This window comes from Salmo trutta, chromosome 20 (assembly GCF_901001165.1).
Source record: "Salmo trutta chromosome 20, fSalTru1.1, whole genome shotgun sequence".
Lineage (NCBI taxonomy): Eukaryota > Metazoa > Chordata > Actinopteri > Salmoniformes > Salmonidae > Salmo > Salmo trutta.
In genome coordinates this window covers 44,159,508-44,170,382 of record NC_042976.1, presented here as the reverse complement: position 1 = coordinate 44,170,382, position 10,875 = coordinate 44,159,508, and the positions used below count along the sequence as shown (strand labels likewise).

The 10,875-nt window shown below is 47.0% G+C and overlaps 1 protein-coding gene across 2 annotated transcripts; it reads right to left on the bottom strand.

The window, feature by feature from the left end:
- Positions 1-15: 15 nt before the first annotated feature.
- Positions 16-10,837, bottom strand: ankar (ankyrin and armadillo repeat containing). 2 transcript variants are annotated; one of them, XM_029703461.1, is made up of 23 exons: positions 9,877-10,837; positions 9,249-9,686; positions 8,306-8,469; positions 8,075-8,190; positions 7,703-7,883; positions 7,362-7,584; positions 7,243-7,281; positions 6,943-7,144; positions 6,323-6,531; positions 6,067-6,171; positions 5,585-5,832; positions 5,198-5,366; positions 4,877-5,118; positions 4,480-4,633; positions 2,988-3,149; positions 2,630-2,736; positions 2,349-2,471; positions 1,918-2,079; positions 1,626-1,743; positions 995-1,104; positions 630-826; positions 505-551; positions 16-419 (listed from the first exon to the last, which is right to left on the bottom strand). In XM_029703461.1, exons 1-23 carry the CDS (start codon positions 10,502-10,504, stop codon positions 181-183), a joined length of 4,383 nt encoding a protein of 1,460 aa, XP_029559321.1. In that variant the 5' UTR covers positions 10,505-10,837; the 3' UTR covers positions 16-180. The 2 variants fall into 2 exon arrangements, with proteins under 2 accessions (XP_029559321.1, XP_029559322.1); XM_029703462.1 differs by having other exon boundaries at positions 1,918-2,076.
- Positions 10,838-10,875: the final 38 nt, after the last annotated feature.

Below are 10,875 nucleotides of genomic sequence, written 5' to 3'. Positions count from 1 at the left end.
TGACTCCATTCTGTGTTAGGTGTTTCATTTCGTTTTTTTATTCAATTGACTTCCAATATATTATACCATTAAGTCAGTAATTTCCATTAATAATATAAATGTAATATATTCATCTTGAACATAAATAGAATGGCTCCCTGAGTCATAAGTTCACTACTACTTTAAGCTAGCCCAGTCAGGCTAGATCCTAGGCTGACTTCCAGGGTCACTGCCTTTGCCGGGGCCGCCCTTATCCAGCCTCAGTGACTCCAGGGTGGGCTGGGAGCTATGGGTTGGCCCCTCTCCCTGCAGCCTAACCTTGGGGTTGGCTGTCCTGCTCCTCTGGGGTTGAAGCTGGAGAACTGGGGCCGAGCTGCTCCTCCCAAAGTGGCCTGCAGACACTGACAGGCCAGGAGTGCGGCTTGTCTTTTTGGACAAACCTGACGTAGGTAGAGGCGACAAAGACGATTGCGACTTTTATATGAAATAGATTCAAATAATTATGTACAGCATAACAAAATGTACCTTTTTTGTTGCGCTGAGGAACAGGTGGGCCACCATTTATCTCCAAACTGTGTTAAAAAGGACAAATGATTGATAGCTAGAAATATGAAAGCATTGATTTTTTGGGGCAAAAAAAACAAACATACCTTAATGATGGCAGCCCCACTATTTTCTGCCTTTCGAACTCCGCAGTAAAAATGTGTGAGATCTTGGCGTCCTCGATGAGATGCTGGGTCAAAAGGTCGTACATAGATGGAGTGTTTCGACATTCCACCAACAAGAGGCGATGTGCGTGACGGTTAAAGGTGAGGTAGCCGAGGGCACTTGAAGATGCCGTTCGCACCTGAAAATATTCAAGATTTTATCACCATGCTTGTATCGAATCTGCACATCGTAACCTGAAATATGTAAAGTTGGATAGCATTTGATGGTTGTAGAATGAATTATCTTGATAGTCTGTTAGATTTCAGGCAATAGTCATAGACAGGAATACCACAAGTCCCATCCTTACCTCTTCCTCCTCAGAATACAGGTGAGCACATAGGTGACCAACAGCTCCCATGGTGACAATAGCATCAGGAATGCCTGCCCGGGTGTGAGCCAGACTGGCTAGCAACTGAGCTATGGCAAAAATGTATGCAGTAAGGTAAGACTAGTGTTCTATACTGAACAAAAATATAACATGCAACAATTTAAGATTTTACTGAGTTACAGTTCATAAGGAAATCAGTCAATTTAAATAAATTAATCTGTTGGTCACAGATACCTTAAAAAAAATGGGCCTCAGGATCTCATCATGTATTTCTGTGCACTCAAAACTGCACATTTGAGTGGGTTTTTATTGTCCCCAATAAATATTAATAATAAATAATGATAATAAGTAATGATCATGCCGTTTAATCAGCTTCTTGATATGCCACACCTGTCAAGTGGATGGATTATCTTGGCAGAAATTCTCACTAAACAGGGATGTGAACAAATTTGTGCACAAAATGTGAGAGAAATAAGCTTTTTGTGCGTATGGAACATTTCTGGGGTCTTTTATTTTAGCTCATGAAACCAACAGTTTACGTTGTTACGTTTTATATTTTTGCTCAGTGTATATAATGTTCTTCCCATACATAGTACTGGGCTGAAGTTACCTGTCAGGACCACAGTGTTGGGATTAGTGGACTGCAGAAGGTCTACAAGGACAGTCACCCCTCTGGCAGACAGAGTCACCTGGTCCGTGTCCGTGATCACTTTGGCCAGCACAACTATCTGGAGAGACCAGTTACCAGGAAACGAAAAGGTAGCGATAAAAGGCATTACCTAACGCTAATTTCGTGTCAAGTCGGAAAACACATAAATCAGCAGCTGCTAATGACTCATTAATATTACTGTGGCCATCAGGTGATTTTTTTCCCTTTTTTTTATGATCTGCTTCATGGCTACCTGAAAAGCAGCTTTGGCCCTCTCCATCTCGTTCCTGGAGTTCAAGAAGGGCTCGTACATGGCTATGGGAATGCCCCCATTCTGCAGGATGGCTGCCTGCTGGGTGGTGTTGTTGTAGGCAAACAGAGACAGGGCATAACCAGCCTCCAGGCAGATGTCCTGCTGGGAAAAGGCAAACATGACAAATTGCCATGGGGAATGCACTTTACGGAGTGTCTACACCCCTTAGTGCTTGAGCAGTCCTTGACCATTAGGTGCCAGTAGTTCATTGCACATTGAGATAACAGTATTGAATCTTGGATGCTTTTCTTTCAAATCTCTACTAGACCCATATCTTGTTCCACCTCATCTTGTTAGTGACTGTGTTGACATACCGAAAGGTTCTGGGCTAAAGTTGGTTTGAAGTAGCCCACACCTTTCAAATGGTTTACCTGATCTGGCACTCGCAGCAACTCTAGAACTGTTTCGTAGGTAAACTCCTCTTTTTCCCAGAAGGTTGTTTGTAGGTCCTGGTTTCCAAGCAGCACACAGGCCAGCGTTTGAGCCACTTGGACCTGAGGGAGAATCAACATGTCACCCAAGCCTCAATTTCTTTCAATGGAAAATTCTATTATTGGACACCCTTTGTTTGTGGGAGTTTTGTGGCACTACCAAGGACATTTAAGAGGAAAGAACGCATTTTTTTTGTGTGATCAATTTCCAATGTATTTACCTTGACCTGCAGTGATTCTTGGTGCTTCACAAGTTCTAACAGAGTTGGAATGGCTTGCTCCTCAGCTATGACCCTCTGGCTGTTTGGGTTATTGGTGTGTGCCCCTCCTAAAATTAGATGTACGAAAAATGCATGCACTAGAAGTCATGGTATATTATTAGCTTGTATGCTATGACCTGTTTCCAAGTCAAGTCTGAAAGCCATGTTACTACTGTAGCACTGTTAAAACATCAATAGGCAATAGTATCATGAAACCAAATCTCCCATTGATACCAATGCATGGTTTATGCAAACCTTTGAGTGCATGTACTGTGTGTTTCACAAGATAAGATTAAGGCTACAGTGAGAATGTACAAACCAATACACAGGATGCCCAGGGATCGTATAACGCTGAGGAGGGTACTCTCCGTGGTCCGGGACCCCCGTAGTAGACGAACCAGTGGGGGCACCCCATTTTCTTTACACAGCCCGTCCTGGTGGCTCCGACTGTCCCTGCTCAGTGCTATAACTGCCTGGCAGCCTGAAACACAATAGTATTTGTTTACACTTTACCAAGCTGAATTGTACGTAAACCTTGACTTGAATTCTTTCATAAGGGCCCTCTCTGGCCTGACCAGATCTGAAACCTCCACACCACATTTGACAATTGGTGGCAGTGCTGGGATGTGAGTGAGGGATGCCTTTATGGAGTGTCGGCCAGCAGGGGTGTCCATCAGTAAAGATGACAGGACGAAGGCATAAGTTGCTGTCAGCTCATGAAAGTCATGGCGGAAAATATTATCTAGGTAAGCTAGTTGGCTAGAGTTATCACCTGTCAATTAGTTGGCCCTAATAACAATGTTGGGTTAGCATAGTGTAAAGTTAGTCGCTAGGGCTGTAAGCTGACATTAGCGGTCATGACTGTTATGCCATTACTATGATGGCGTTATGTAGACTTTGTGACAAACGGTTCAATCTGTACATTCACTTTTTAAACCATTGGTCGGGGTGTTATTGTGGTCAGGCGCAGGCCTACCATTTCCACATCATTAACCTCAGTTCGTCTCCCTTTTAAGAGAACGACAGGCATTTTTTTTGTGAAAAAGAAGGCTGGAATTAAAGAACCATCTGTCGTCTTGTCTGGACAGAAACTATTTCAGAGGCTGCTGTACAGATGTTCTGTAGACATGTGTGACAGCCCGAGGACCTGAGGGAAGAGTAGAGGCTCTTAACATGTTACAGCAAAAAAAACACCCGAGAACACGTGTTCAAGGAATGACAGAGGTATGGAGAATGACCCATCCCATTCCAATTGATACCCCAGTTTTTCCAAATCAACTTTGGGATATTGAAATGTGTGTCACATTCAATTTTGTTTTCCTCTTATTTTCAAGGTGTTGGGATTCCCAATGGAGGGATAGACAGACAGGCATTCCTGACTGCATGCCTTCCTGTGCTCTGGCTGAGAGTGATGAGTCTAGCAGAGGAAAGCCGTCTGGGGGTAGGAGGCGGCTGATCTTGCGGTGACAGAGGTGAGCCTCGCTCCAGCACAAACCTCAGGGTGCCTGTTTATGGTACAGTCAATCATTTATCTGCGTCGCCTGTCAACAACGCATGGAAGTTTCGTTGTTTTACGACACTCAGTGTTTAGTTTCATCGATCCCCGGAGACTGCATCCCCTTGACTGAATAAAATGTCTGGAAAAGCTTGATGTCAGCGAGCCAACTCTGTCCATGAACCGATGATTGCCATTTAACATCCTCTTGTGAGAGAGATTACTTTGGTGTAAAAGACCTCTTTTGCGTAAGAGACTTAGCAAGTACAGAGCAAGTACATTTAAAACAAAAAATATGAGAAATGAGAGAACCTACCGACGTATTGCATCCTGTCAGAGGAGGAGAGGATGAGCTCGAGGATGAAGTGGTAGCCGATGTGCTCTGCCATGAGTCTCTGTTGCTTCAGAGTGTGTCCTGCCAAGGCCCATAGAGAGACGGCCCCCTGCTCCCTCGCCTCCACCTGGAACACCTGGGTCACGTTCAATAGGGAGAAAAAGATTGAAATGGGGAGGTACTATCTGAATTTGTCCCATAAGAACACAGATGTTCATTTTCTGTTGCAAAACAGTTTGATACAGCATGCCCTACTGAACTCAACCCTGAACATAGCCCAGGGGACACAAGTTAAAGTACATGAATATAAAATGTTCAAGAATTCCATAAGCATATTTAGAAATGAGGGAAACAATGATTTGACTTGCTCAGGTCCTACCTTTAAGAGTCGTAGGAGGTGCTTGGCGGCCGACTTCTTCAGAAAGCGGGCCTGTATGGCAGGGTTGTGATCGGCGATGGCCTCCAGGGCTCTGGCCGCCTTCACCTGCGCGGCCATCTTCCTCCCCCGCAGTATGAGCACCAACGGGGCCACGGCGCCCGCTCCACAGATGGTGTCCTGGTTCTCCCGGTGTCCCTTAGCCAGCTCAGCCAGAGCCGCGCACACCTCCTCTTGCAACATTTCTGGAGATACATGGCCAGAAAGACGATTCATCATCATGTTCTATATCATCATCGTCTTACTCATGATTTAACAGTGTACCTGATCTGACAGTCAAGAGCTCCACAAGTTGTGGAATCCCCCCAGCCAGAGCCACGGCCGTCTGGTTGCCGGGGCTATGGACACACAGCGCCTTGATGCACCGCACAGTGTTCACCAGCACATCATGTAGGTCCGAGCCCAGGAGCCTCACCAACGGGGCCACTCCACCCTGGACACACAGGAATAAACTGTCAAACACGCATGCACGAATCGTCAAACATACACAAATACAGACAGACACACACACACACACACACACACACACACACACACACACACACGTGTGCGCGCACACACACACCTGGTTATAACTGAACCCACCTATTAGTTACAGCAATACTAACCAGATGGGCTATGGGAAAGACTGATTATATCAGTAGTACTAACCTGCTGGGCTATGAGGGACTGGTACTGGTCACTGTGCCCTGCCAGGTCTGCCAGCATGAGGGCACAGCGGGAGTGGAGCTCGGCCTGCTGGCTGCCCAGCAGATTGACCAGCACCGGCACGGCACCATAGCGCACCAGGGCCTCACACACGGGCGTCCTCTCCGAGATGTGACACACCACGGCGGCAGCCATACGTTGCAGCGCTGGTCTTGTGCTGCGCATTAGCTCCAACAGGGCCGGGATCCCTCCTACAGAATAGGTCAACTGCTTTAGGGTCCTTCGATATTTTGATTCTATTGCAATTGGCCTAGCTTTGTATTCCGTAGTATAACTTTTTTTTTTTAATTATGTAAAGTTAATGCTGTAAGTATAACTCCAAGCATGGTTGTAAATTGGCAATACAAAGCTAGTATTCAAGGCTATAGTATAAAACAAGGCATTCCTGTCTGATATAGGCCCAAACCCTCCAAAAACTCACTCACCTGCATCCATGATATCCCTCCAGAAGGACTTGGCTGTGACACACAGAGCTTCCAGGCAGCGTATGGCCATCTCCAGCCTGCGGTGGTCCTCGCTGTGCAGCATCTCTGCTCCATCACACACACACACACACACACAGGCCTCCGTATCAGTGCAGACTCATCGAACGAATACAACCTGCGACCCAAACATTGGCCTCGCTTAACCCTCGCTCGCTAGCTAATTCCCCATCTCCATCTTTTCCACCAGGCAGCGTACCTACGAGGATCTTCCAGACAGGCAGGTCCGGCAGGCCCAGCGAGATGAGGTGTCTGAGGACTTTGGGGTGGAAGTAGAGGGCGGCCAGCTGCACGACGTCGTTGCCCTTGCTGTCCCTCCTCCGCCAGTCGGCTCCTGCGGACAGCATGTAGTCCAGGGCCTCCACGGAGCCCGACGTGGCCGTCAGGAGCAACGGGCAGCTGCGGTACCTGAGGAGACAAAAAAACAACACCGTCAACCTGTGTGCACGTAGAAGATGCATCCGTACCGCCTCCGGTGCATTTTGTGGTGTCTGTTACTTGTATGTCAGTGGAGGCTGCCGAGGGGAGGGCGGCTCATAATAATGGCCGGAATGGAGTCAATGGAATGGTATCGACGACATGGAAACCACGTGTTTGATACCATTCCAATGACTCTATTCCGGCCATTATTATGAGCCGTCCTCCCCTCGGCAACCTCCACTGTTGTATGTGCTGATTACAGAGCAATGTCATGCTAGTGTTACATTAAAATGACACTGAAATCATCTGTGTAACGGTGCCAGTGGCCTGCTGTTGCATCCTATTGATCCTTGTTAGACATGTCATGTATTCTAAACCTAGAAGTGTCTCCTCACTCACTCGGCAGTGGTTTGCATCTCCACCAGCTCTGGGTCTTTCCTGCAAAGGGCCTGTATGCAGGCCACCTGGCCGTAGTAGGCAGCAAAGTGCACAGCCATCCAGCCCCTGCGGTCCACTAGCCGGTGGTCGGCCTGCAGAGCCAGCAGACAGCTGATGGCCTCCAGGGAACCACACTGAGCAGCCAGGTGCATGGGAGTGGAGCCTGGAACAGGTACAAACAAAGAGTGGAAAGCCGTGTCTGAAAGCCCTATTTCGTTACAGTAGAGTGAGGCTGGCATGTTCACACTGGTATGTGCTTACCAGCTCCTTTTGGGGGCCCAACACCACCTCCAGATTTCACTGCAAAATAAAGGTGTTTGTAAACAGTTTTGAGGACAGTGTGTAAATGAGAGTAAGGGAGAAAGAGGCATGTCTCTGACCTGTGCGGCTGAACCTGCCGCTGCTTGTCTGGTTGAGGTTGACCCCGGTGGTGGCCAGCTGGCAGATGATGTGTGTGTGGTTGTGTTTGGCGGCGTGGTGCAGCAGGGAGTAGCCCTGCTCGTCCAGGACTCCCAGGTGAGATGGAGAGTTCCGGCGGCACAGCGAGTAGAACACAGCGGATAGGCCGCGCTCTGCCGCAGCACGCAGGCCGAATGGCACACTCTGACCCCAGTGAGAAATAACACACACGATCATACAAGCCTTTTACATTTACCTAATACTAAAAAAATAAGAAAAAAAGAACATTCCTATATTGCTATATCTTCTTTTTCATCATCACCTTGCAAATTATGGCCTTTTTGTAGCCAAATGTCTTCTTGAACTGCTCATGCAGCTGAACGTCAGAGAGAGGCAGTCTCTTCCCTCTCAGGGTTTTGACGGCAGTGTTGAGGGCCTCCCACCATGGGACCACGTTAGGCTGAGGGTAGAATGAGCCCACCTCAATGGAGATCACATGATAGCTGCCAAAAGACATCAAGCAGCGCGTAAGAGCCTGACCATTGGACACTGAAAAGCACGGGTTTGTGTTCTCTTACAAGTGCATCTGTGTGCGAGTGTGTGGAGTACAAGGCCGCCGTGCTCAATGTAAGTGAGATGTGTGTGTCTATGCGTGCATGTTAAGACAGCTTCTCTGCAAGTGAACTTAACATACTTATTGCCGTTGACCTTGTGGACTGGTACGGGGAAGTGCTCTTTGTAGGTGGTGTCCTGACTTCGCAGGTCTCTTAGGTGACCCACTGCAAGACTCTGCAGTGCAGCAAAGGCCTCCTGGAGGGAACCACAAGACAACCTGATTTCATTATGAAACTACGGCCTCACTGTGGAAGTCGATAGCTCTTAAGTGGATTGTGACGGCTCACTAGTAAGTGAATCTAACTCTCACCTTTGTTTCTTCAGAGACCTCCTCTAGCTGAGGGGTTCCGATGTCAACTTCAATCCCACCGTGAAGGTGAAAATACTCATCTGACTTGTACGGAAAATGTTTACAGGCGAACGCAGGTCCAAGGAGCAACGGCGGTAATTCCCTCTCCGTCTTCAGTTTATCATCTACAAAAACAGAATGAAAACAACGATAAACACATCTGTTGCAACCCCAGAGTCAATGGTATGATAGCCATAGGGAACCTAGGCACGAAACGTGGCAATGCCTTCAAATTATGTAGGCTTCGCCACACGCATTAATGTTAAAACATTCCAAACAGTACCTACAAGTCAGAATGTTGAATAAACATCATTTGAACTTACTCTGCCGATTGTCTGTGGCGTTGGTCCTTCAGTTGGTTGAAATGTGAGGTAATGTCCAAAGGAAAGTGTTATTAGCCTCTCTGTGTGTGTGGCAATTAAGATTTGTTTGCTTGTGACCAAAGGCATGTGCACAAGGCGGAAGTACAGTAACCGAAGTCTGCAGGTGTTTACATGGTTTTACACGTGTCAGGTGATATACATTTCGACAGCAGTACTGGCGCTCTAAAAAAAAAGTTGTGAAACAATGCTGTGCTGTGGATATTTTGTCAAAAGTTTCGAGCAGCTGAAGGACCAACCACACAACCGGTAGAGTAAGTTAAAAAGGAATTGTAGTCAACATTCTGGCTTATAAGGAAAACTATTTTGCATTGCTATGTTTCAGACTGTATATTAAGTATTGGTATAAAAGTCTGATTTATTAGGCAACAGGGAACCTAGTTGTTTCAGTGACAGAAAATTGGCCTCAGTCTAGAATTCAAATAGCATTATGAACACAGTAAGTAAGTAGCACAGAGATGTAGCTAGTGTTGCTCATGGAGATCCTGTAAGTTATATTTCATTGTTGCGCTGTAGCAACCGACCTGAGTAAGCCGGCAGCATCTGCGCCAGGTCTGGGATCTTCATCCTCTTCTTTAGCCCTACCAGGAAGGGCACCAGGAAGGTGAGGAGGCGCAGGTAAGCCAGGTCTCTGCACACCTCTGCCTTCCTCTCCAAGCAGCCCCTAACCAGGCCTGCCTGTAGACCCAGCCTCTGCTGCAGCCTCTGGTAGGTGGCCAGCTCCAGCCTCTCCTCAGTCAGCCTCACCACACTGGCCAGACTGTGGGCGCCCTCGAACACAAACAGGTTGCCGTGCTGTCGGGCAGAGGACAGGTAGGATGTGAGCTTAAGCAGGATGCTCTCCTGGTGTTGGGAAAAAAGGCTCTCCTCCTCTGCACTGTTGGGGTCGTAGGTAGGATCCACACTGACTTCCATGTTGTATATGCCCTGGTAACAGGGCTCCTCTGAGATGTCCTGAAGACCTGGAGGATGGAACAAGCATCACCAGTTGAGGGGAATCTTATTTCTAAAGTAGGCATGTTCAATTGAATCTAATCAACATCATTATTAAAAAGAACGGACACAATTTTGCCTCAAAGTTAGGGCATGCGTTTATCTATGTCAGTATTGATCTTGCATTACATTACATTTCTCTGTCTGTCACCCAAATACCTGCAGTGAGAAACTCTGCAAACACATCTTTCTTCGTCTGGGGTACTCCATTTGAGTCGACACCCATGCTGCTTCTCCAGAGTTCAGAGAAGCGAATGCGATTTTCTCTAGGAATATAGGCTCCATGCCAAAGAGCCTTGATAGTGTAGTCAATATTAACCAAAATTTGACCTACTTTCGTATCATAATACGCTGGAGACAGTTGGCACGAGGTGCTCTGGTCAAAGTTTGGCTCAAGACTTATAAATGGCACTTGGTTGAAACAATAGATGCCAACTGTGAGCTCTCGGACTATTTGATGGACCACCTTGTAATCAAGAGGGACTCGGGCATCCACAGGTGCGAGAATGATGCAGTTTGAGTCGGTGAAGTTCCTCATTTGTTTGATTATGCCTGGCGGCATTTCAACTGGCTGAGTGAAGTCATCGCCACCCAGAAACCAGTTACAAGAGGTCAGGCTCAGCAACTCCTGAACTTCACCCTTTTCGTACTTCTCAAAGAAAGCGTTGGCATTTCTTTGAGCTGTCAATGCAGCAAGGTAGGCCGTGTCATCCTTCTCCTCTTCAACAGAAGAATGTTGTAATCTGGACGAAGAACTGGATGTCAGTGAGCGCGACATTACTTCCATAGCTTACGTTAGCTAGCAGGCTATTTGAACCTTTGCTTACACTCTAAATGACTTGCATAGACCGTTTTAGAATAACGGGTGAAACGTGTTGGTACCATCACAGCACATCGTTGCCTCAAAAGTCCAAATTAATGTGTAAGATTCTTTGCTCTTGGCAACCAAGACGCTCTTCCTTGGTTACGGGCGCGCGATGTCTAGACAGACTTGGGGTGCGTTCGTAAATTCGTCAGTTATTCTGCTCTCTGGCATACTCAAAGAGAGTGCTCTGAAATCGTAATAGATAGCCAGAGGGAGTTTCCGAACGCACCCCTGATCTCCTCATAAAGTTTTCCAATGTATGACATATGGGGGCGCTGTTCAATTACTTTTGA

What these genes read in the sequence shown, in the direction of transcription:
- ankar (XM_029703461.1), bottom strand. Translation starts at nt 10,504, where the DNA reads ATGGAAGTAATGTCGCGCTCACTGACATCCAGTTCTTCGTCCAGATTA. An exon ending in ACCTCCTACGACTCTTAAAG is followed by an intron (nt 4,634 to 4,876) that starts GTAGGACCTGAG and finishes AACGTGACCCAG; the next exon opens with GTGTTCCAGGTGGAGGCGAG. An exon ending in CAACACTGTGGTCCTGACAG is followed by an intron (nt 1,105 to 1,625) that starts GTAACTTCAGCC and finishes TTTTTGCCATAG; the next exon opens with CTCAGTTGCTAGCCAGTCTG.